At 38.6% G+C, this 26775-nt stretch overlaps 2 protein-coding genes across 2 annotated transcripts in view; one reads left to right on the top strand and one right to left on the bottom strand.

Moving 5' to 3' along the window:
• pofut4 (protein O-fucosyltransferase 4) overlaps positions 1 to 3286 on the top strand; it is a 6490-nt gene extending 3204 nt beyond the window's left edge. Inside the window, exons 4-5 of the mRNA XM_028459295.1 lie at positions 362 to 984; positions 1882 to 3286. Of these exons, the coding sequence (XP_028315096.1) occupies positions 362 to 984; positions 1882 to 2032 (774 nt within the window). The 3' untranslated portion in view covers positions 2033 to 3286. The remainder of the gene's footprint in view (positions 1 to 361; positions 985 to 1881) is intronic.
• znf185 (zinc finger protein 185 with LIM domain) lies at positions 3265 to 26775 on the bottom strand. Its single transcript, XM_028459294.1, has 31 exons — positions 26597 to 26775; positions 25751 to 25812; positions 25480 to 25597; positions 25283 to 25387; positions 25174 to 25200; positions 24233 to 24289; positions 24107 to 24154; positions 23940 to 24011; positions 23779 to 23859; positions 22802 to 22861; positions 22503 to 22640; positions 21803 to 22426; positions 19844 to 19909; positions 19669 to 19740; positions 18083 to 18160; positions 17842 to 17922; positions 15886 to 15945; positions 15485 to 15547; positions 14984 to 15034; positions 14832 to 14876; positions 12862 to 12927; positions 12670 to 12744; positions 12505 to 12549; positions 12139 to 12246; positions 11845 to 11886; positions 11606 to 11641; positions 9416 to 9487; positions 9236 to 9310; positions 9073 to 9135; positions 7163 to 7268; positions 3265 to 3734 (listed from the first exon to the last, which is right to left on the bottom strand). The coding sequence occupies exons 2-31, from the start codon at positions 25758 to 25760 to the stop codon at positions 3639 to 3641; spliced, it is 2640 nt and encodes an 879-aa protein (XP_028315095.1). The 5' UTR covers positions 25761 to 25812; positions 26597 to 26775; the 3' UTR covers positions 3265 to 3638.

Here is a 26775-nt window from a genome sequence, read left to right as displayed (position 1 = left end):
TATTAACAATATTTTTTGTTTTATTTTTGTTATGTATATTTTCTCATCATTTTGGTATGTTGTTGTCTTGTGTGTTTTGGAGTCATTTTTGTGTTTTTTCACTTTTAAGCGTCATTATTTGTGTTTCTGTTGCTGTTTTTTGCATTTATGGAGTAATTTTGTATCATTTAATTGATGATACAAAATTACACTTTGTGTGTTTTTAAAGGTTTTTTGTGTTTCTCTTGCTTTTTTTTTTTTTTTTTTTTTTTTCAGAATTTTAGAAAATTCTATTTAAACCGGATTTTGCTGCAATGCTTATTTCTGTATTTTATTTGTGCACTGTAGATTGTTAACATTGTGCCTGACTCTCGTTCTACAGGTGGATTCTTATGGGAAATGTTTGAACAACAAATCTCTCCCTGAACGTCTGGTGGACACATCTACAGCTACTGGTGAGGAAGCCCAGTTCATGAGTTTTGTCTCTCGTTACAAGTTCCACCTTGCTCTGGAGAACGGTCTGTGTCCAGACTACATGACTGAGAAGCTGTGGCGTCCTCTCCATCAAGGCTGCGTGCCGGTTTATCGTGGCTCTGCTGTGGTGGCAGACTGGATGCCCAATGATCACAGCGTGATCGTTATTGATACCTTTCCCTCCCCTAAAGCTCTCGCAGACTTCCTCAAACGTTTGGATGAAAACGACGATGAATATGTTCGATATTTAGAGTTTAAGGACAGAAAACACGTTACCAATACTCGTTTGCTAGAAGCATTGGATTCTCGCGAATGGGGGGTCAATGACATGAGTAAACCCAACTATCTGAATGGGTTTGAGTGTTATGTGTGCGAACAGGAGAATGCACGATTAGCAGCAGAGCGAGCTTACAGTAAAGACCCTCAGAAGAACCTGCCTCCTCAGCCTAAAATGGCCAATTACTCTCACATGGGATGCCCTCTGCCCAGCCCAGGCTATGGAGAGCTCCAGGACCTTCCTGCTGATGACGGGTGAGCACTTTTGAAATGATCCTCTCTACGTTAAAGGGATCCTCCACTGTTTTTACAAATGTGGCCTAAAATCTTTGAAATGTCCTTAAAACCTGTGTTCCGCCATCACGTGATCGATGATGTCACTGCCTGTAAACATCCCATTGTTTTCTATTGGAGTGAAATATTTAGCCTGCTTTTTAGATCATTGAGCAGCTTTTTTAGTCAAATTGACATGTTGTGCTGCTTTTTGGTTGCTCTAAATAAACAGGAAAAGTTCAAGATGCATTGCGGTTTGGTGGTAGACAATGAAGCAAAGAAGAAGAGCTCAGTGTGCGGCTGACGATCCGATGGTTGAAGTTAGCGATTAATCACGGACTGTTGAATGACTCCCTTCCAAAAGGAGTTCTATTCTCAGGGTTTGTGCATCTTCAACAGTCTGTGATTACTCGCTAACTTCAGCCACCAGAGCATGTCAGCGCACTGCTTAAGGGAGAGTATAGGTCCCTTAGGAGAGCTCTTCTTCTCTGCTTCATTGTCTACTCCCAAACCGCAGAGTTTATCCTCTTCCGGTAAACCAAAGAGGGTTACATTGACATCTTAACTTTTCCTGATTATTTAGAGCATCCATGTTTACAGACCGTGTGACATCATCGATTATGTGATTTCAAGATGGCGGAATACAGGTTTTAAAACAGTAGTCCCATAAATTAATAAATAATATGGTGCAAAATAATGCGCTTTGTTAGGTATAGCTCTTCTAATAAGGACATTTCCAAGGTTTTGGGCCACATTTGTAAAAACAGAGGAGGATCCCCGGGTTTATTGTGAAATATACAACTCTCAAGAATGAGAAGTTGGTCCATTTCTTTCTTTCTTTTTTTTTGGCTGTTAATATCTGTTGGTGTCTGCCAACAGATGGATGCAAACATGGCCTCAGGACTACTGGCAGAGCCTTGACCAAGCAGAGGGACTCGAGTCACTGATAAGACACAATGAGTCGAACCCCTCCTTGCTTTGGAAGCACATGCAAAATTTGGCAGTGAACAGAGCTAGAGGAAAGCACTGACGCAGGCCAGGATCACAGAGACAGACGACCACTGTCTGTTACCCCTGTTCATCAGAACCAGGCACACATTTGTTATATTTTTGCACTTAAGCTTGAATCCTCTGTATTCTTGTCAATTTCAGTTATCTTTGCGTGTTTATCTCAAGAATAGAGAGAGATTAATATTTTGTATTCTACTTTAAGTGCTATGAAAGACAATGACCGAGGTGTCGACTGTAGGAGGAGGTGTTTTTTTTTATTACGGAGAAACATTTTTGTGAGAATTTGTGGGACTGAAGCAGAGCCAAAGACGTCCTCTGAACAAGATGCTCTTCATTACGGTGTATGAGAACCAGCAAGACTCTATCGTGCTAGTACGGTTCCTCCCAGCAGCCCCTCAGCAGGTAGCTGATGGCCTTCAGCTGGAGTCGCATCTATGTACAAATTCATTTAAAGTGATGACTATGCAAGGAGTGAATATTATACAGTATGTCACCAGGGACTCACAGAGGGTGAGGAATGTAAAATCAAGCACAGATTCACCGCTGCACCTGCAAAGTAGTTCTCAGGAACGGCAAAGCTTTAAATCTCCAGGTTTGAGTTCAATTACATTTTTCAATTACAATGACATATTCAGTTTTCCATGTTCAATTACGATTATATTGAACAGCATTTTTTTTTCCAATTACAACAAAAATCGCAATTATTGTTTACCCCCTGAAAGTCGATTGAACTAAAGTTCAATTACAATTCATCACAATTACTGAGCCTTTAATGAATAACCCCATTTTGACCCATGTCTTAAATCAGCTGTTAAATACACTAAAAATATTATCTATCATCTAATTTGTTCTTCATCTCTTGTTTTTCTCGCTAGGTTTCCTTATACTTGAAAATATTGGTATTAATATTTTTGGTGTGAGCATTTGTGCCTTTTTTGTGTCAGTACAACCCTAGATTTAAAAAATAATTAATTTTGCATTTATTAAATTCGACAATTTTTGCATAATTTTCATGCCAATTACTATTACAAAGCAAATTATCTGAACTTAATTACAATTTTAGGATTACATCAGCAATATATGTTTTCAATTACTATTATGATGTCATAATTGTAATTAATTAACAATTATAATTGATCCCAACCCTGGTAGACACTTTCTATCATTCCTGTGAATTCACCAAGAACATTTCTTTGTGCAATATCCCTTTTGTAAAACCCATCCACTTTTTATATCATGTTTAAACCAAAATAAACTTTAATGTTTTATTTTTTATTTTGTTTACGCATCATACAGGTCAACACTATTTTCTCTGAAGAAGAACAAAATTAAACATTTTGTAACACTCTTATTGCTATAATATATTATCTCACCCCAAAGGCCAGCATTAGTTTCAAACTTGTCCTTCATAGAAATGGAAGGCGGTTTCATTTACCACCAAGAAAAACACACGCTTGTTTACTACATTGAGACAATAAGAAAGGGAACCCAACAGAATAAAGTAATCATGTTCACAAAACTAGTCTTTTTGATCAACGTAAGCCAAATACAGTCCAAACGGGGAGGAGCTGCACTCACTTTAAATACACAAAGAGAAGGACACGACTGCTTTATAGCTGCTGCACTCAGACGTTAGCGTAGCAGCTCTCGCAGTGGACAATCCCTCCATGTATGAACATACTGTGCAGAAGGTCTCCCATTGGTCTCTCACATACACCGCACTGCAAAACAAAAGGACTATCATTAGTGAAACAGTGGTTAGCTTTGGTCCTTTAAACCAGTCCTGCTTCACTTTCACAGCCGCACTCTCCCACTGGTTCAGTACTTAGGTCAAAGATCAAGAGGGATAAATTCACGAGTCTGACAGAGATTTAGTTTATTTTACCCATTTGAGCGTTGATTCCTTGAAAGATTTTTTTGCGTAAACGCATCAGAAAGACCGAGTTAGCTGCTATAGCTAATGCTGCACGCAAGCTGAAAATTCATCTTTTCCTGACTTTTCAAAGTGTTTCAGCTGATGTCGTGACTCCAGTTCACTAACCGACCTGTGCATCTTGTGCACTTCCTTCAAATTTGTAAATTGAATTCAAATAATAACTTAATAAAAAATAATCATGGACCTGGTTAGTGAATGGTGTACATTGTAAATGTACCTTTTCAAAGTGAAAACTCATACTGTCCTTTTCACTATTGGAAATCTCACTTGTCCCGTCAATAAGAATAATAATACATTTTATTCATAAGCGCTTTTCAAAAACTCTAAAACAGTTGTTGAAACAATTACACAAGTCAGAAAAAGAAAACGATAATAAAGTAAATACAGAAAATACATAACAATCAAAAGATAAAAGCTTGGGAAACGAAAGTCCTCGGATATGTGCATCATTGTCAGGTAGAGTCTGAATTCACCCCCTGGAGACCCAGGTAGTCTGTGTTTTCATTCACCAGGGGTGGAAGTGAGGGGCGGGCCCTAGCCTCAATACTGCTGCTGAGTAAAAGTGCTCGAATCTGCTGAAAATGGCGTCAGCGAAAAACCCTGGTCACCTCCTCGAGTCTGAATATGTGTAATATTAATAATATGAACACTAGTAAAACACTAAAGATCTCTGTAATAACATTACAAACACTGTTAGGTTGGAAATATCAACAGAGTGGACAAGCTTGTTTTACGTTTTTATTCCACTAACCTATGACCCCCCAGGTCGCACATGTGCAGTTCCAGAGTGTGAAAAGGCTCATTGACCCTTCTAGAAAACTATCAAGGTCTGTGAATAATAGAGTATTTCATTTGTTGAAATTGGTTAAATATGTTTACTTGGCTGTAATCGTATCATTACATTTATCTATATCTAGTATTAAACAGCTCTCTTTTAAAATGAGTCATTTCATCCTAAAGACTTATTTGCACATGTATTTATTTATTTTAGTAAAACTCTCTAACATTATTGTCTGAATAAATCCAGAACACGTCCTGAAAACACAATTAAATCTGCCTAAATTGACCATTTGTACAAATCTTCCACGTCACTTTAAAGTTGTTATAAACAAAAATAATTAGCATTCAAACGGTTGAAAAGGCATTAAACGAGACAAAAATAATCGTGACGTGCTGAAGTGGTTTGTTTGGAGAATACGACTCGTCTCATTAAAAAAAAAAAACTGGCACTGACTTCATCGCCCTATGAGGTGCCAGGAAACCTCCAGACTCATTAGTTAAAGCGTTACACGGCAACAGCAAGAGACGGCGTACGTGTACAAGAGCAGCACAGGCAGTGAAGGATCATGGGAAATATGTTCATTAGACTATAGAGCAGCTGCTTTAGGGTTCCTGTTACATTTAGAATGTTTTGACAAACCAAACAAATTGCTTTGGGTTAAAATGATTGAGACGATGTTTAAAAATTAAACATCTGTGTTACATGCACATGTAACACATGGATTTCCAGCTGTTTATTTTTTCATTTCAACTACTGAATGCTACGATTTTGCTTGAATAGTTCAAAATACAAGAAGTATTTATTTACTACCAATAGTTAACTATTAGTAACACCAGCAACAGTGTGGAGCAGTTAGCGGTGAGGCTAAAATAGTAATATTATTAATGTTATACTTATAGTTTTACCCTGCTGGTTGGTTGTGGTAAAATATAATATTCTTAAGGTCGTTGTTTGTTTTTAAAAGAAAAGTTTTTCCCTGAACAAATGACGGTTTTCCTCAAATGATTCTAAACTTCCAACTATTTAAACAGAAATCCTAAAACAAGCAAAATGTTTTCTGTGGTCAAATGTATGTGTAGATCATTTAAACCAGTGGTTCCCAAACTATCCACAATCCTTCAGACATTTAACCTGAAGCCATGTACCCTCTACTCCTGTACACCTAAAAACATAATAATGTAATGTCATGAATTTTACCGATCCAGTTAAGGAATAATATATGAATAAAAAATAATAATAATCAATAAGCACACAAGAAAACATCTTATTCAGACTACTGGCATTTCCAGTGAGAAACAATCTCTTTTTTGTTTTGTTTGGAAAAGAAATCCACCAAACATTTGTTGATTGAACATATAGCAGTAACACAACATATTCATCGGCTGTGAAATACATCTCGCTACAACTTAATCGTTCTCCTCACAAAGTGTTTTTCACTATTTTGTGTTCACATTTGTCAAAGCTGAAAATCCACTTTCACACAACTACGTCGTGACAAAGGGCGTCGAAGTCGTGACGGCACGTTTCGGCTAGCGCAAAGCAACGTAGCACTAGGGGTGGGAACCTCTGGGTACCTCACGATACGATACAATACGCGATACAAAGCTCACGATAGCTTATCTCACCATATGACGATACTGCGATTATCAATATATTGGTCAGAAATCAATCTACGATAATTTATGACAAGAAAAAAAAAAAGATGAAGTGAAAAAATAATTGTATTTTTATTTTATATCTCTGAAAAAATTGTTACACTCCTAGCGCTCATCATATTTGGACTTTTTTTATATATGATTGTTTCTCTGTCACCACTAGAGGGCAGTATTACAGAGACCAATGTGTAAATTTGTGGCAATGCATGGAGCTCCTGACTGCTGCTCTATTTATATTAATACAGTTTCCAATGTTGTAACCAGGGTTAGGGTCAATTACATTTTTCAGCTACAATTACGTCTTCAACTACCCATGTTCAATTACGATTACAGTGACCACCATTTTTTCCAATTACAAATAAATTACAACTATTTTTTTTCCTCAGAAAGACAATTACGTTCTGAATTACTGAAGTTCAATTACAATTCATCACAATTCCTGAGTCTGAAATAAATAACATAATAAAAGTTAACCTTCCTTTTGTGTTAGCTTTCTGTTAGCATCTCTAATGATAATCAGCTGTAAAATACACTAAAAACAAATATCTATTATCTAATGTTTTTCTCATCTCTTAGTCACCTTATTAGGCTTCAAGCTCAATTACAAGTGAATTACGATTATGACAGAAACACATTTTTAAAATTACAATTACAATTATGCCATAAGTGTAATTAATAATCAATTACTCAAATACAATTGTAATTGACTCCAACCCTGGTTGTAACGCTGTTTTTAATTTTTATTCACATACACACAACAACAGATAGATGGCTTACCTTAAAGCAGTCAGGATGGCAGTTGATGCCAAGGTGTTCGATGGTGATCTTGCAGTCGTCTCCCACCTGCTCGCCACAGTAATTACAGGTGGATGAAAGTGTGACCCTGCAGATGGCACACAGGATTCAAACCAGGAACCACAATGCCCAATTAGCTTGTGAATAATCATTTGTTGTCCCTGCTTTAGCCTCCTAGTGATCAACCTTATTAAAAAATATCCTTTGCTACTTTCTGAGACAGATTTATTCAATATGGGGACACGCAGATGTTACAACTCGAGTGGAAACGCTGACAGGAAGTGATCTGACGGGAGAGCAGCGGAGCTGAAAGAAGTTCATGAATTCCGGTGACAAACGCAGCGGAAACGTCAGTTTGTGCGAGCGATGTATCAGTGGCAACGAAAACAGTGACAGAAGCTGCAGGATGTCACATAGAGCTATCAATGTTAGTACGAGTTAAAGACAGACCTCACAAACATCCAGGAGGAAACTGTGTTTAGCTGCGTTTCACATCATGTCCCAACCTTCACTTTAACTAGTGAAATATTAGACACTGTTAGTTCTGACCATTTTTAGTTTTGATTTATTTCTAGAAGGAACAATACACATTAATAAACAAGAATGTAGATGTGCAGGATGATGGCTATAGTTACATACAAGTATGAGCAGAGTGCAAAATATATGAAACCAAACATAACCATGGTGTAAATGGATGGATTTGTACAATGTCCAAATTATATTGCACATTTCCCTTTGTTTAAATTAGTTGATCATGTTAATTCTAGTCCTTCAGGGCATTTTCCTTTTTTGTGTTATTTTTTTTAACGGAAATGCCTTGCATTTAGGTAATATTATTAGTCAACCTGCCTTTGTTTGCATTTGCTGCACTAGTTTTGAACAGATAACAAATATATAGTAAATATTAACACTGCACTGCAAACAATGACTCCAGTCTGAGTAAAAGCAGGCGTAGAAAACAAATGTTTGGATGGACAGAAGCATTAAAATTAAAGAAGGAAAGAGCAGGATCGCATTGAGTTAGTTAAATTTAACCATCTTATTATCCTTGGGGTCAATTTAACCTCATTCAATGTTTATCATTCAAGAAATAATAGTGGACTTTGTTTTTTTTTGCTTAATATTTCATTATGAGTACAATTGATTGAGCATAAAATTACCATGATGGGATTTTTCAACGTGCTGAACACATATTGTACTCATTGCTGTTGCTCTGGGGTCAATTTGACCCCAAGCTGTTTTAGCTGTGTAAAACTTGATACTTTTGAGTTGATACATGACATGGGGGGTTTGAATAAATATGTAACACAAAAGGAGTGAATGAGTAAATAAATATCTTCAAAGAGAGAAGGGGGGGGGGGGGGTGTCACCAACATCAATTATTATGGTTCATTCTGTGGGTCATGAATGTGCACCCTAATTTAGAAAATAATTGGATGAAAGATTTTCAAGATACACTAATTCTAAAGCTGAAAGTTCAACCTGATGGTGGCGCTGCAGTAAAGATCATATCATCACCACAACCAACAGGGTTCATACTCATGTGGTCATTAATGTTGACAGTAAATTTGCGAAGATTTGGATGAAAACTATTCAAGATAAATTAACTCTATTTGAAAATGGTGGCGCTAGAGAACAGGTTATTGTTCATTATCAAGGAGTTATTTATGTATTCAACAAATAAACAAAGTGCCTGACACAAAAACAATTTCCTGAAAATCATTTTCTGGAGGCAAATATCTCTGGGGTCAGATTGAAACCAATGGTAAAATGAGTGTATGTGAGGACAATAGGAGGGTTAAACAGAACAACACTCAGTAGAGATAAAAAAAAGATATTGGGGTGAGTGAGGAGAGTGGGTGGGGGGGTGGGGGGGTTAGCTGCTGACTTACCTGGATGAATATGGGCTGCTGTAGGATTGATGGATGGAGCTTGATGTTAAATAGTCAGATGCACTATGGACGTAAAAGCACAGCATGAGTCATGATGATAAGCGCTAAAAGCTTTGGTTATAAATGTTTTTCTTTGACTGTGTTAATAATTTAATGGTCCTACTGGTCAAGAGAATCCCTGGAGTTCAGTGAGGACATCTCCGTTGCATTGATGTACTCCTTTACGTACACAAAGCCCCTTTGGGGAGAGGCAGAACAGGCAAAGATTGAGTTAATACGCAGGATTAACATGAGCGTCAACTCTCACCTTCAATTCATTTCCCAGGTTGCTAAAAATACTTACTTTTTGCTCTCGGGCTCTGGTGTTTGGACACGCGGCTCTTCTTCTTTCACAGTGGTGGAATAGGTTTCATATCTGGAGACAGAGCACAGCCCCGTTAGCTTCATCCTTCACTCACTGATGACAGGAGTGTGATGGCTTATACAGAGGGAGCTCTGCATCTGTCATCTGTAACTCAGGAGATAATCACTTTCTGTCAATGCCTGTTAATAGCCTGCTGTTTCACGGGCTGTGATTTGACAAGAGGGCGTCACCAATACATGCCATTAATCCAGCATCTGGAGGCTAATCATGAAAAGGAGGGAAATGAGGGCAAATTGAAAGATAATGGGAAAGAAGATCTTCAGTATGAGAGTTTGTTTGCCTGCGCCTCACTCTGGCTTCACAGGTACAAAGTAAGTGTATGAAGATAATACATCTGCATTTATCTCCCTTTACCCGCTATTAAACGTTGCACTTTGTCTGTTTAAACTCACATTCTCTGCCTGCAAATTCTACTGAGGGATCAGTGCTCAGGGGTTTGATGAGACAGATTATTGAAATACTATTTCCAACTCCATTATATTTGCAAATACACATAACATAAAGCAAAAATATAAGACATGAAGGTAATTGGAGACAAAAGAGATTAGGTTTTACAACAATATTGAGCCTGAAAGGTGCTACTCCTGTTTAAATGAACTCATTAAATAAAAGCACTCAGAGAGCGTAAACCTCTGCCGAGCACCAAATATCCACTTTGTCAGATATTGACACTTTCTGGATCAGTGATCCTGATCGTTTACAGTTTAAAGACTCGTAGGAAACTCATATCCTCGTTAATAACGATAGAGTAGATCCAAATGTATGGACACCTCCATTTGTTTTCAAAAAAAATCCAAGAACCAACCAGGCATGACTAAATTCAAAATGAAATATTGCCAATGATGAGAGATAGGGATTTATTATTAGTATACAATCTAACCAGTGTGACCATAGCGGTAGACATTTGTATTGTACACTTAAGGTTAACACATCACACTTCTGAACTTTGTGTGCACCCCTCGTTATGACATAAGGCTCTTATTATGTCGTAACCAGGGGTGCACACAACAATTTTGACCTGGTTCTCAAGGAGCACCAGAGGTTCTTGGTGGCTTATTTTTTTAATGTCTGAGTCGTGGGTCAGATATTTTTTCTGATAAAATAAGATCCAATACAAAATTGGCAGTTGAATAAAACCTACAAATAACATCTGCAGTAATGTTTCACTATAATATTACTGCTGTTAACAGTACTGATTACCATTTTTGATCATTTTAACAGTAGCAGCACCTCCCTAAACTCATTTCCCCAGACAATGTTTGTATCCCTAAGAACAAGAACACGAATAGCAATAATGTCTGCACTGTAAAATGTTAGGTACTCAAATGAGCACAAACACAGTTGGACGTGGTGCTCATTTTAATATTTTTAGCGCTCATGAGCGATTCATGTCCTTCTCTGATGTCACCTGGCTTGCTGCTAACAGCGCTGTGCAGCCCTAATAGTGTTGTTTGTTTTGGCCACTAGCTTAGTAGAGGTGTGCACCTCTGAGAGACGTTTCATTAGATTACACTAACTTACATATGAAAATGACACTTGACACTCTTTTTTACAGTAAGCAGTTTGAAGTAGTGATTGTACTTCCACGCTGTGAACACCAGTTTTAAATCACTGATTGGCTTGGAATTTCACTCTACCTTTAGCCAATCATCATTACTTACATGTCCGTGTAAGCCCTCCCCTCCCCTTGCTTTCAGCTGCTGTCTGATCCTGAGCCGCGAGGCCAAAACATTTGACGCGCATCGGTGTCGCGGTGCCAAAAAAAAATAACGAGCCTTATTGGGAAATGTAAGGAGCAGAAAGTACTGATATTTATGTTGAAAATGTAACGGAGTAAAAGTAAAAAGTTGACAGAGAAATCAATACTTCTAAAAGTACAAAGTACCTGAAAAATCTACTGAAGTAAGTAACGAAGTATTTGCACTTCGTTACTTGCCATCTCTGACCATAAACAACATCTTTGTCACAATAACGATTTATTAAGACATACTTTTGAACAGCTGAATTCTTACTTGTCACGCTATTATTGTAACACATATTTTCCACTAAGAGGCAAAATTTTGCTTTAAAATAAAAAATGAAGTTGTTACATTATGCTGCATCACTTACCGGTCTATGATGGGCTCTGACTGAGTGTGGATCTCCCTGGGAAGTAAAGAAACTGTTAGACTTTAATCCTATGATGCTACGCTCATCAACACTATGCATACAATCCTGTTAAAAAAGAAAACTCCACCCATATCACATTGTTACAGCCCAACCTGCTTACCTGTTTGTTTCTCATTGTTACTGTAATACAGTTTGGGTTTATGATAGAGTTTTAGAAATTGATAAAAGAGTTTCCAAACCTAATAGTGGTAATAGTTGTGACTGTCTGCGAATCCCCAGGCCTAAAAAACAAAGAGTGTTCCTGCATTAAACGACTGACGGTGCACAAAATGTGACAGTTTCCTGGTTCAAAGATTAGAAAACAAGCAGTAGAGTTGACGGTTCTCAGAGTGTTGGAAGGAAGTTTTTAACTTCAGTTTAGTTGGATTTTAATTAAAACGGTCAGCAGCCACTGCACTTTAAAGTGCTTTGTTCACATACTGTTGCAGATACAAACACTAAAAAGCTTTTTTTTTCAACCACAGTGGAAATACCTTTCCTCCTCCTCCTCCTCGTCCTCCTCCTCCTCCCCTGTGGTGGTGGTAATAGTATAGACAGTGGGCGATGTCCATCTGTCCCACGGAGAGTCATTCTCAGAGGATCTGAGACGTAAACAAGCAGACATGACATTGACAAATTTACACCATTGGGTCTGTTTTGTAGCAGGATGCGTCAGCAGGGGAGGTGGGGGTGCATAACTACACATCTGACCTATTTTCATCTAGTGCACTATATCTTCTCGCTCAGTGAGTGGATGCAAGAGCCTCGTTCTTTCAAACTCAGTGAAAGGAAAGGAGGTTAACGGGATAAATGGAGCCCACCTTCTCCCGGTGCTTTCAATCTTAAAAAGGATGACTTACTTTCTTTCAAACTTGATCAGCGTCTGTTCGTTTTCAGCTGCTGGGCTGAAAGGGGAACATACATTGAAAGGCTTTTAGCACATGAAGCAGAATGCATAGATGGAAGAAACAGAGTGGGGGCGTTCTTCGCCAAAGTGAGAGGCGCGAGCCTAAGTGTGCCATCACCTCTCCTCCTCTGCGTCGGCCTGCCGAGGTGTGTCCGATTCCCACGTGCGCGCCCATGACCGATGAGAGATGAGGCTGTGAAAGCATCGTTTTGGAGAAGCAGAAGAATGCGAAGGTGCTGTCAGATCATGCATATCAGACGATGGTCATTTGTGAACATTATTCCATTAATAAGTAACGCTATTCTAATACCGAGGGGATTCAGGGTTGTTTGGGAAGACGTCATCAGCAAGTGACTCCTGTGGAGTACTGCTGATCCTGTGGCAAAACAAATATCAATGTGAATTAAAAAGCATTGGATTTATGTCAATTTACCTAAACACACTGTTAAATTGTTTAAACGATATACACAAAAACAAAATTACACACCCAAAGGCTTGAATAATGTTTTTCAAATACAAAAACAAACATTTTAATTAAGAAACTAAGAAGAATTGTATTCACATGCTTTAAAGGTGCAGTCCGTAACTCTTATAAAAGTGACTTTTTTGTCATATTTGCTAAAGCTGTTACTATGTAAGGACAGCCTCACATAAAACTAGTAGTTTGTGTGACAGGCTCATTGAGTCCTGCCTGCTGCTCCTGCAGCCTTTGTGTTGTTACGCTGCTGCTGCTGATAGAATGGTGTGTGCACATTGAGAGAGAGGCGCTGCAGTAATATGCTTTTAACAGTGCATGTTATATTACTGTGATGTGGCTGTCGGGCTAACGTTAGCTTGTTAGCTCCTCTAAGGGAGGGACTTCGGAGGCAGGGCAAAAGAGCAGCGAGGAGGGAGGGATCTGAAAGTTACGGACTGCACCTTTAAAGGCCAAAAACAAATATTTCAGTTGCCCAGCCCACATTTAAAGCATCTCCATATTATGAATAAGGGTCAACAGAGCCGTTTCAGGCTATATGCAGACTGTGCCTCATCTGATAAGAATATAATGTACCTGTCTTTGTCCCACTATGTAATTACTTATATGAAAGGAATGTTTTTTATTGACATGTTTCCCTTGTAATTTCCTTTAATCACGTGTTTAACAAGTTTAGTTTTAACGAGAGGTTGTAGTGACTGTAGCTCATTTTGTTGGTAAAGTGTAAAAGATTTTGGATTATGTAATGGATTATGAGTCCCTCTGTGTCGTTTAAAGCAGTGGTTCTCAACCTTTCTTATCTTGTGTACCCCTAGAGCCTTTGTGTCATACCATGAGTACCCCCTCACTCATACGTGTTCATGATTCTCCAAAAGTACAACATAACACAACTGAATATTCAACGCAAGTTAAATTTATTTCATCTTCTTATATTATATTAACAATTAATATTCAGACATTATCTTCTTATTTAACTCAAATTAAACATTAAAATTATGTTGTCTTCAAGGCAAATAAAAATTATAAATATAAGGAATAATATTATTTATAGTTATTAATACTGTATTATTAATACTAATATATTATGATCATATTGTTATTAAAATTAAAGTCATAAGTCATAAATAAATAAATACACTAACACTAACAAACTAATTAACCTGCCTGTGTTATATATAACTTTTATGACATTTACCACAAAAGGAGCTTCTTTCAATATGTCCTCTTTAAACAGGCATTCAAACTTTAAAAACAAGTCACTGCGCGCACATACAATTTTATTGATGGACTTGTGAAATGACTGAGAATATTTTTCATTATCTTGTAAATAAATTCTTAACTTTTCCATGTACCCCCTGCAATGTGCTCATGTACTCCTAGGGGTACGCGTACCCCTGGTTGGGAAACACTGGTTTAAAGAACCGAGGGCCCACAAACAGCATCCTGCCTGTGAGTTGGTTAGGAGAAGGACAGTGTAAGATTCCAGGATGTATCCTCTATTCCCCTGTAAGTAATGAGCTGGGAGAAGCTCCAGTACGGGAATGAACAATACAGTATACAAAGATATTTCCTAACTCTCAGCCTTTTTACTGATAAGGCTTGGATCAGGCACTTGATTATTGCTTTAAAAATAGATCAATCATAAGTTACTTGAAGCCAAATCTGGCCATGTGAGCTTCTTGGATGATGTTTATTGCGTTATCTTTCAAAGTAAAGGAGTAATAAGAGCATTATGTGGCAACATGATAGCATCAGTGCTGCAAGCAGAAGCTACAATATAAGAAAATTTGCATCATCATCCCGACCTGTTGTTGGAAACACTGGAGAGTTGCTGGAGCAGGTCAGTGGAGCTGCAATAGAGAAAAGTGGCTCATAATCACAGACTGTTGCATTATGCATGCTGAGATGCTATCAAGCTGGCTAGAAAACAGTCACAGCTCCAAACCAATATGATTACCTGTTAGAGGATGTGGTCCCTATCGGATATGGATCAAACGGATCAGCCGAGCTGAAAAACAATTTCACACTGATTTCACTCTCAATTGTCAGCATGGCCCATCTTGTGTCGTCGGAATTTTGATCACATTGAGCCATAATGGAAAGATTTAATGCAGTTTAAATGGTAAACAGAAACACAGAGGAACTTGAAGCCAAACTCCATTTACATTACACTCTGAACGTATTCACACAGTTTAGCAGAGACACAAGTCTTTTAAATCTGGTTTGAAGTCAGTAATTGACAATATGTCATAATGAACAGTTCGGATCAGACAGACACAAAACAATGCAATACAAACACAGGGAGAAAAGCATTCATCATGAGAAAATAAATACATATATATATATATACAGTATATCTAAATATTTGAGCATAAAAATATGTAATTACAAAACAGAGTGTGACAAAAATATGTATATGTGTGTGTGTACGTGTGTGACTGTGCAGTGTAGACACTACCTTGATGTAGTGACTATAGTTGTTGTCACGTGTGAGCTCCAGGGATCTGCATTGTCCTCATGGCTGCACAGTTGTGAGATAGAAAAGTAGGTAGAGTAGTGCAAAGAATTGCATGATGGGAAAAGAAAAGAGGGCGTCTAAAGGTTAGCGTGGTTGTTCTCATACACTATTTATAATCACAGTCCATTAAGAAGGCTTGGAATCCCTTGAACTATTAAACGAGCGTGAAAAACCATCCAGCACACTATCTTTGTTTGTGTGTGTGTGTGTGTGTATGTGTGTGTGTGTGCGTGCGCTGCTGGCAGACAGAAGAGATGATTTACAGAGCGGGCTCCCCCAAAAGAGCAGCTCTACATAGAAGTAGTCTAATTGTTGCAGACTAACTTGTCATCTCTCCCTACCTTTGTGTTGCCGGGGCTTTCTCATCTGTTTTCTTCTCGTCCTCTCGCTGCACGGTGAAGCTAGTGGAGGTAAACAGAAGCGCAGTCCTAATCAGTACACAACACTTCCTTCTATTCTCAGTTCTGCTGCCGACAAAAACTTGATGTTCAAAGTTTTATTGAGTCATGATTCCATCGAGTACAGAACAGGGGTTAAAAAGAGTACAGTAAAGCTGATTTATGGATCAAATTTATCTATAACACGTGTCAAACTCAAGGCCCAGGGGCTAAATTCAGCCTTTTAGAGTCTAGACCACTGTTTCTCAAATGAGGGTACGTGTACCCCTCGGGGTACGCAATGGCACTGCAAGGGGTTCTTGAGCGAGAGCGAGAGAGAGAGAGAGATGACCGGAGATGATGAAATAGAATAGTAAATAAATCTATTTAGCAGTTTTCAACCTTCGGGTTGGGACCCCATGTGGGGTTGCCTGGAGTTTAAATCGGGCTGCTTGAAATTTCTGAAAAATGTAAATAGATTTTGGAATTTTCAAATTTATTATTCTTTTAAAAAAAAATAAAATAAATAAAACAATTTTAAACAACTGCCTTTCTATACGTTGACTTTGTGAAATATTATTGTCGTTCAACTAAAATGCAGTGTAAAAAAAAACGTCCTTGGGGTTGTCAGATATTCTTTATCAACATGGGGTCACGATCCAAAAACGGTTGTGAACCACTGCACTAAATACTGTTTCGTTCCACTTATTTACAAAATTAGATTCTTTAAAATGTGTGTAATCACTCGTTCATTCCGTCATTATGCTCTATAGTTGCTTTTAAATAGTTTCATTAGCAAAATGTAGTAGTCGGACAAAGGGGGGACTTGGATTCAGAAATGAGAGAAAGGGGTGTTTGAGCCAAACAAGTCTGAGAACCACTGCTTTAAACCATCTAATTCGGCCCACAGGAGAAAGTAAAAGAAGACAGACAAAACATAACAAATAATTTAATTGTATTGATCTCAGCCCTTCTAAATACTAGCGGTGTGACGATACACTCAGCTCACTTAACGAGATGAGACACGATATTGGGTTCACGAGAACGAGACGAGACGAGATTTTAAGAAAACTCCAATGACTAAATATATGACTTATTATTATAAATATTTTATTATGACTCTTTTCATGTATGATGTAAGCATGAGCTTTTAATAAACTTCTTCTTCCGCAAATTGAAACTAAAACTAAAATTTATAAAAGTTAAAATAAAATAATTTCTTTCTTTCTTTTTTCAAGCGCAAACAATATTATGTGCAAAATGAAATCTAAGTTCTATTCTGTCAATACGGAGTGCAAATAGTGCAAAGTATGTCATGAACAACATGCTGCAACGACACAGCCATGTTCTTTTAACTGGTAATAAACTTCTTCTTCCACAAATTGAAACTAGAACTGAAATGTGCTCCTCCTCCTTTTCTTCTTTTCTTTCTCCTGCTTTAGGTTCTGGCAGGCTCGACGTAGCAAAGGCGTATTACTGTAAATACAGGTCACAAAGTTTGGATAGCTCACAAAAAAAAATTGAAAAAAAATCTTTAACGCGACGAGAAATCTCGTTGAGTTTAATCTCGCGAGATCTCGTCACACCCCTGCTAAATACACAAATGCAATGACACTCTATTATATTTAATATATTTGGAGGAGCACAATTTTATCACATGACTGCAGTCATTTTAAATCTCAAATTTTTCAAAGAACTCAATTTCCCTAAAATTATTTCACATCATTTCCCCAAATTAAAAAAAAATAAATAAAAATTGGTCACAAAATCCATGAATTTTAAAAGAGCAAATCCTGCAGGGACTGATATCTCTACCTTATTCAGCACCGTACATACTTTAGGTATCTTTTTTTACGTGGCAGTAGCAGATCGATAACATAAATGAGATATGATGCAACCAAATCAGTCTTTTTTCCTCACCTGCGTTCTACTGAGGTGATCACAGTGGACTCAGTAACCATACGATCCACAGTGCGACTGGCCTTTGTCGGGCTGGACTCACTGGAAATATTAAACACACAAATCAACAAGTCAGTCGAGCTTCTGTGCTTGCCTTCATAAAACAGTATGATGACTGTCACAGTGGTTTAATGGACAATGTGGCTCCAATACTGCAGAACTATTGACTTTTCATTCATTGTGTCCTAAGTTCTTCCTTCACCTGTAGAGCTGTAGAAGCAGCTCTTGGTTTGATGATGCTGGGATGGTGGGACGAGGCACTGCTGCTTCTGGGTCTGGACTGCGGAGGAGGAGGAGGAGGAGGAGGAGGAGGAGGAAGAAGAGGTGGTGAGGCTTCAGAGTAGTATATAAGGGCTACATTAGACCAGTTTAGATAGAAGAAATACATGTGAGTAGAAGTGCAACAGTGTCATCATGTGGATGTTGTTGAAACTACAAACACAACCTGTGCAGTAAAGGGTAAAAGTGTTTGTTTGGTGTGAGCATGCTTTGATTTCCAAACAGCAGGTATTCTATGTGACAAACAGTTTTCAAAGGGACTGGATTGGTCAAATGTTCTTGGACACCTTGGAATACTAAGTACAGCATCGTCTACGTACGATTTTTAAAGCTTTGTGTCGTCATGTGACTCTACGAAAATATGAAGCAACACTATTGGCTTCCATGAGTTGTTGTTGTTCTACCTTATGTCACTTTATATCGATGTCCTTGGCTTTGGGCTCGCAAAAAAAATACAACCTCTACTATCTGTTACCTGCAGACACTCATTATTGTTGCACTCTCCAGTCCTGAGGGAAACAAACTGTCTTCTTTTACAGCAAAAGCATTTCACCGTTTCAATCAATCCAGGGTGACTGCTGCTAGTTCTTCATATTTTTTCACTGATATGTTGAGTATAAGTTGACCTTGTGTCCATGTTAAATCAGAAGAACTCACCTAGATAATTACAGTATCTCCTAACCTGGATTGGTGTCTTCAAATAATAATAAGAATAATTAAAAAAAAATATATATATATATAATATTTATATTCTGCTGAGTTTCCAATGAATAACAACTGTGGCTGTGTTCAAAATGACACACTAACATACTACTCATACTAAGTCTGATGTCAAAATTAGTATGTAGTGCGTTCCAATTAGATAGTGTGGAGTATGCGAGAAATTCCCGGCTGTATACTATATCGGGATATTTGGCACACTTCTCATACTTAACCGCCCCATGATGCATTGCGCATGGACTGTAAAATCATCCTGGGACCGGCTTCAAGCTAAACGCTTTTTATTTTGAAGTGAACCAGAAGTTTTTTTCAGTAGCACAATGGTGGTCCCCGAAAAGCTTCAAAATGTCGGCATAAAATGTGTTTCTGCGAGTTTTATGGATCAAATGACCAGATGTTGATATTCTAGTACTTGGTCACTTTCTCTCTTAAAATCCTTTCAGACCTTTCAAAGGTGGCGAAATAACGGAGATATTTAGCCACAGTGTGTTCCAAATGCATCTATGGGAAACTTGGAAGTACTGTATACTTCAATGGGAACAGTCAGCATCCTAATCCTCCTAATCATACTAATACTAGACAGTAGATGCTCATTAATTGTGGAGTGTGTAGTACATTAGTATGCAAATTTGAAAACAGCCTCTGTCTAATTTCCTAACATCGGTTACTTTTGTTCTTCTTCAATTAAGCTAGAACAGTCCACCTACAGATTGTTAGTGGTTAAAATATATATATATATATATATATATATATATATCCTTACGACTGATGTAGTCGTCTATTTAATACCTGCTCTCTGTGATGGGAGGGTCCTCTGAGCTTCTGTCTTCCTTTGCCAACGCTGGCTCATCATTCTTAATGCTGGAGGAAAAAGAAGTGATTGGTATCAGATTGAACATTGTTTAAAAGCTACATGAAAGCGACTTATTTTAGATTAGCCCCTGTTCTTGCTTCCTTCTTTTACCTGGATGAAGTTGTGCTGAAGGAGAGGAGTGTGTCAGACAGGTCGACTAGCGAGCCCACAGCCATACTATGGAAGTAGACGGACAAACAACACGTAAGAATCAATCACACGTGTGAAAGAATGAGAGGAGACGCAGCACCTACAAACTCATTAAAGAACGCCGGAGAGCACAGACAGAGCTTTGCCTAAAAGGAGGCTCATCCGTTTTGCTATTGTCAATCCTTGAGTGAAATGTATGAAAAGCAGCAACTTAAAATTGCTTTTTTTTTGTGTCCCTGTCAGAAGAAAACCTTTGCAGAATATCTTAAAATTGATGTTAATGTGCATCTTTAAAGTCTAAAGTTAAATAACTTAGTGTTAGGCAATCCATAGAGAAAAAGTGAATTGATCGATGTATTTTTACAGTTTGTTAGGTTGATGTTTAAGGTAAGCGGAGCTGTAAAATCTAGTCTAACAACATAGGCATCTTTGCCTATGTAAAATTAAATATTACCTTAAAACTGCTGATTACTGATTTGGATTTAAATAAAGGTTTGTTAACACATCATATCAGGGGGAAAACAGGTATTTAATGATGATCTTTTGTGTAATAATGCTTCTTGGCATTAAACCGCGCCTGTTTCTATTTATTAACAGTGTCACATTTTAGAAGAACACGCATCTGCGGGATGAGCAGCAGATTTAAGAATGTGGGCTGTGTTTGTTCGGAATGTGCCAAATTCCAAGCGGTGTGTGCTACTGTGATTGTCACACAGACTGTGATTGACAATTACTCCTACTGTCAATGCAAAGCATCCGAGTAGCATTCAGTTCGCTGTGAGGAGGAAACGCTTCCAACAGGGTCTCTGAGCCAGTCATCTTCTCAGTAGACCTTTCCAAAATCACATTAAACTGAAGACATATCAGAATATTCTGAAAATACATGTAAGGGTATAACATAAGCAAATGATGAATTTGCGTATTTAATTTACTGTAAAATGCTGGAGAATTACACAGACAGCCTGTTTATTTTCCTTTGAAATGTAGCCACAGAGCAGAGTTTATCAGAGAATCGGTGAGTGGAGAGGATGGCACGTCCTGCCAGCAGTCACAACCTCAACCCCACTGAGCACCTGGCCCGACTCTTCATGGTCAGCACTACCACTATTTGCTACCAACAGGTGTTTAGAAAATGTGTTGCCATTCAACAGCAGCGTGTGATTCAGCAGGAAGGCATCGCTAGGGAAAGGTGCCAGCCTGTGGTAGCTTTAAATGGGTTTTGCACCACCGGTGATTCTCCTGCTTTTTTAACAAGTCAATTGCCTTTGTGTTTCATTTTGTCAGACAGCAATTGTCAATGTGCACCAATGACAAAAACCTAGCTCGTTTTGGGAGAAAATATGAGGACATGTTTGATTTTTTTAATGGGCACAACCCACCTGTTCCTTCCACAGATGCATGTTCTTTATAAATGTGTCATTATTTAATGAGAACTAGTGAAAAAATTCTAAAACAGGGGTTTACAATATATTATATTATATATATTATATTTGGCTCCACTTAGTCCCAAGTGGGCCAGATAAGAAACTAATAACTAAAGTTGGGAAGAAATATCGTGTGACAAGATATTGCAATACTCAAACATCACAAGATGTATCTACACAATCTATTACACACCAAACTGTTATGTTTTTGTTGAAAAAGTCATACCCAAAGTACTGCATGAATGTCCAGAGTTCAAGTCAAATGAAATCAGCATTTTTCCAAATGTAATATTTTTTGTACCTTATTGTGAACTCGGTATATCGTCCCACCCCTACTTTTAACTCTTACCTTACATTAATTCTTACATAATTTAAAATCATTTGATGTATTAGATTGGTTTTTTCAGGCCTTACGTTTGTGATCAAAATAAGATCTGAGATACAGCTTTTGTTAGGAGAGCTGACGTAGCAGTTTTGTGATAATGGAGTGTCTCACCTTTGGCTTGAAGAAAGATCTGGTTTAGGTGCTGGTTCTGGTTCAGGCTCTGGTTCTGGTTCTTGTTTTAGTTGTGGTTCTGGTTCAGGCTCTTGTTTAGGTTCTGGTTTTAGTTGTGGTTCTGGTTCAGGCTCTGGTATAGGTTTTGGTTTTAGTTGTGGTAATGGTTCAGGCTCTGGTTCTGGTTTTCGTTGTGGCTCTGGTTCAGGCTCTGTGTTCACAGTGAGAGCCATTCTTGCAGTGACTGGTGGAGGAGAAGCAGGAGCAGGAAACTTACTGGGAAGCGGCACTGGAGCTGGTATTTCTGACTCAGCAGATGTTGGAGAAAACCACATGGATGATTTTGATGGAGAAAGATCAACCAGTAGTGTATCAGTCTGCTTGGAAATGTTAGAATCCTCAGGCGCCTGAACGATGGCGGCAGCTTGCATACACTCAGTGATTAGTTCAGGAAGGGGAGTGGCCACCTTGGTACAATCGGGTTTCGTGTCTTCAATGGGCTCTTTATCAATAACGGGCTCCGAGGCCGGGGACTCTTCCACAGTTTTGGGAGGGATCACATCCACAAGAACCACAGAATCATTAACGGTTTCAATAACTGTTGTAGTGACACTTGTGTTGACCCTGTTAAATAATGAACAATATCAGTAAAACACTGCAATAGTGCAGCAACTAATGTAGGACATGGCACAGGACTCACGTTTGGCGTGGTGTGGGCTTTGGTGCCAGGACAGGAACAGCCGAGGCAGCAGGAGCAGTACGGGCAGCAGGAAGTGGTTTCACCACGCTAGCAGGTGGAGGACTCACAGGGATCTCATCGTCATTGGTAATCTCCACCCTGCACATGTATGCACACACACACACACACACACACACACACAGACACTTATGAATGTTGGTGTTAAGCTGGGAGTGGCGACACAGAAGACAGTAACAATTGATTACACATGCCATAGGGAGTGGTTTCAGGGGTTGACATAGTGAAAAAAGCTCTCTCACCTTTTTGCTACGAATGATAAAGAGTTGTTTGACAGGGATGAGTCAGGTTGTTCTTTGGATCTGAGAAATTTAAACACAATGCTCTTATTAGCATCTTTACAAATAACATGCCTGAAATTTCAATAGCATTTACTGCACATGAAGGTTTAAAAAGTGGTTTGTTCTTAATGTTCATGTGAGTGACAGGACAAAATACTACCACCTTATGAGGAAAAACTGACAAAATACCAATGTATTGTGTTGTGATTCTATAGTAATGATCATTGAGATTTTAATATACTTATTTTCCATATCTATAAACCAAAGTTGAATCATACACTTCATAGAACTAGGAGTTAGGGGTTAGGGGTTACCCTATAATGACATATGCTGACATGGTATAACCATCCACCCATCTATCCATCCAACCAATCATCCATCCATCTATCCGATCATCCATCCATCTATCCATCCAACCACCTATCCATCCATCTATCCGATCATCCATTCATCTATCCATCTATCCGATCATCCATCCATCTATCATCCATCCAACCATCCATCCATCTATCATCCAACCACCTATCCATCCATCTATCCGATCATCCATTCATCCATCCATCCATCCAACCACCTATCCATCCATCTATCCGATCATCTATCCATCCATCCATCCAACCATCCATCCATCTATCCATCCAACCACCTATCCAATCATCCATCCAACCAACCATCGATCCATCTATCCATCCAGCTGTCTATCCATCTATTTATCTATCCAAACATCCATCCAACCAACCATCCATCCATCTAACTATCTAACCACCCATTGATCCAACCATCCATCCATCCATCCTACCATCCATCATCTATCTATCCATCCAACCATCCATCCATCATCTATCTATCCATCCATCCAACTATCCATCATATATCCATCTAACTATTCATCTCAAAGAGAATGGTTTAATGACTAAACAAAACATGAGCACACATACTCTAATTTCTTGGCAGCAGAGAGCACGTAGGACTGCTGTTTGATGGAGGATTTATTCAGAACCTTGCTGGCTACTTCCACTCTGCCAGGAGAAACATTAGAATGTTAATGTAATCTGCTTCCTGGATGTGTGCGAGTGGAGATTGTTTGAGCCATTGGTACCGTTTCTCCTGCTCATCAGGGCTGAGTGAGACCTCCTGGTTCTCTGAAGTGGTCTTCACAGTGTGAGCAGCTCTGAGGAATATGAGTGCAAACACACGCCTCATGAAAATACATTCTCACACCACGGCTGGCACTCGATTGAAAATCTGATTTGGGAATGTACTCACAGTTTCTTGTAGCTCTCTGAGGGTTTTTTGGTGAACTGTGTTGTTTTGCTGTAAGAAAATGAAAGAGAATTCCTGTGAGAATCTGAAAATTGAAGTTCATCATTTTACTTATTATGACAACTTTACCTGAGGCCATTTGTGGTTGTAGGAGTCACTACCTTGTCTGGTAGGGAGTAAATCCCTCTAGAAAAAGAGCATCATAACAACAATAATTAAGAAAAAAAAACTTTTTGCATTACATAAATGTATTAATTTTCTATTATTTATCCAATTATATACAAATATTGTGTTACAAAAGTGTTGTTACACTATTATGCTGACATCAGGGTCACATTACGTGGGCGGATTTATGTTTATAACAGATGCACCATCACGGTTGTAGGAGCCTCGATGAGAGTATATACGAGAGGGGGAAAAGAGGGTGGAGCTTAGAAGAGTTCTTGCTATCTTAACTGAATCTGATTACTAATCACCAGTTGTTTTTTGTTGTTGTTGTTTTTTCTGTTGTGATGATTAGCTATGGACTATTTGTGAATATGTAGATTGTTTGTTTAATGATATATGGGTAAATAATTGTATTATTAGTTGTACTTAACCGGTAGCGATTAAAGGGGTAGAATTAAATAAGTTTACACTTCTTCCTTCTCCTTTTCGCACATGTAAGTTGAGAAGTTTAAGTGTTGGTGGATCATATAAATGGTCTGTTTCTGCTGTTGTAATTCATTTTTTTAAATATTGTCCTTTTATTATTTTAATTGTTCCAAATATAGACATCAATCAATCAATCAATCAATCAATCAATAACTCACGCTAGCTTTCCAACATAGCGGACTGCACCTTTAAGTGCACTTTACCAGCATCAGGTTGCTTAGATTATCCATACATAATCCAACAATTATGTTGTCAATTATTTCATCAAATGATTTTAAAGATGAGGAAGAATAAAAACTAAACCCTTCCTTTTTCATCAGTTGGGTCAAGCAAACCCAACATTGTTTTGTTTCTTGTTATGATGTAGTGAGCGATATTAAATGTGTAATGATGGAAGAGTTAATCATTTATCTCACCTGCTCCTGAATACTGTGCCTTGTGTTCTAAGTTCAAGACATAGATTGATTATTAGCATCATCGTGCATCAAAGTACTTGTCAGAAAAAGCTGTATATTTTTTATTAACCTTTCTACGGGAGGCTTCGATGGCACTGCTGGTTTGACTGGTGAGGTGACAGGACTGGTCTCAACAGGCTCCCCATTGGTGCGGCCAGCACGGACCTCAGCCATCCTGTAGGGATGCACAAAGTCTATTTATTGTTGAAATCTTGGGATGTATTTTTAATCATATCAACACAGCAGTGTTTAAACAGGTGGCTTCACCATGGTTTCTCCTGCTGGGTTTCGCCCTCGGGCTCACTGCGGCGCTGCAACCAGCTGGCGTCTCCTTTCAGCTTGGCCCTGACCTGCGTGGTTCGAAAAACCGCTTGTCTATCCCCCTCTGAAACGCAAACATATGCTCATCAGATAGTACCACAAAGCATTAGAGAAACGACTCGCTCTGCAGGGCTGTAAATCACAACTTTCACCAAACATCACATTCCAACGAGGCTTTTTTATTGCATGGGTGGGATGCCATTGTCAGCCGACTCACCCTTTGACATGCTTGCATTGATATCCTCTCTTCAGATCTGTTGGGTAATCTCTACAGGCCACCTGAAAAATATAGACAAAGGACATATTTTGAAATAAAATGGAATGATTTAAAAGTTTATCATTCCAGGCGTTGACCCCTCCCAATACAAAGCAGTTGCTCAGTCAGGCATTCCTCATTCTTATCCTCCAAACATGCAGATCATCCTGTCCTACCACTTTCCAAATAACACAGCTTGACTCTGGATATGAATGAACACACACAACAATGTGGGATAAGGTTGAACGAGCACAATATCAAAAGGGATCAATTGTGATTGAACAGCTTGTGCTTATTTTGCTCAGTGAGAAGTCACTTGGCTTCTTTTATTTCAATTATAAACTAAACTTTTCAAAATAAAACACTACTGTAACACAGTTGACTGTTCTCTTAATCTGAAAGAGGAAACTACCACATATGCAAAAAAATAATGCAGTTCCTCCAGGTCCAGAATGCAAATTAAGTTGAGTAATATAGAGGAAGTCAAATGTGTCCTAAATACAGGTGAAAGGACAAACACAGAACGTAGAAAACATATTTACTCTGGGTTAGTCTCCGCTGCCGACCCAAGATAAATGATTAATAAAGCACATAACTGTTTAAGGCTAAATTCCACTTCTCTGACAGTAAATAATGACTAAGAACCAGTCAGAAAATATAAATGAGACGGCAAACAGTGATAATCGCAGGCTGAACACAGGGTTTATATAACATGACGGATCACTTTTACTCAATCCACAGACACGGTGACCACGTAATGTGCTGCATCAGTGTCAGAAGTATAAGCTAAAACACACAGCGGCCTACCTGGTGTAACTGCAATGTCCAGTTGGTGGAGAAAGTTTGTGTGTCGTGCTGAGTGTGTCTGGTGTGAACGGACGCAGAGTTTTTCAGTGTGTGACAGGTGTCTCACACTCTGTGCCAGTGAACAGGTACGGGTGTGAACGCTAACAAGCCCAGCCAGTCAAGGGAGGTGAAGGTGGGGT

Source organism: Gouania willdenowi, chromosome 10, assembly GCF_900634775.1.
Source record: "Gouania willdenowi chromosome 10, fGouWil2.1, whole genome shotgun sequence".
NCBI lineage: Eukaryota > Metazoa > Chordata > Actinopteri > Blenniiformes > Gobiesocidae > Gouania > Gouania willdenowi.
This window is presented reverse-complemented; position numbering and strand designations above follow the sequence as displayed.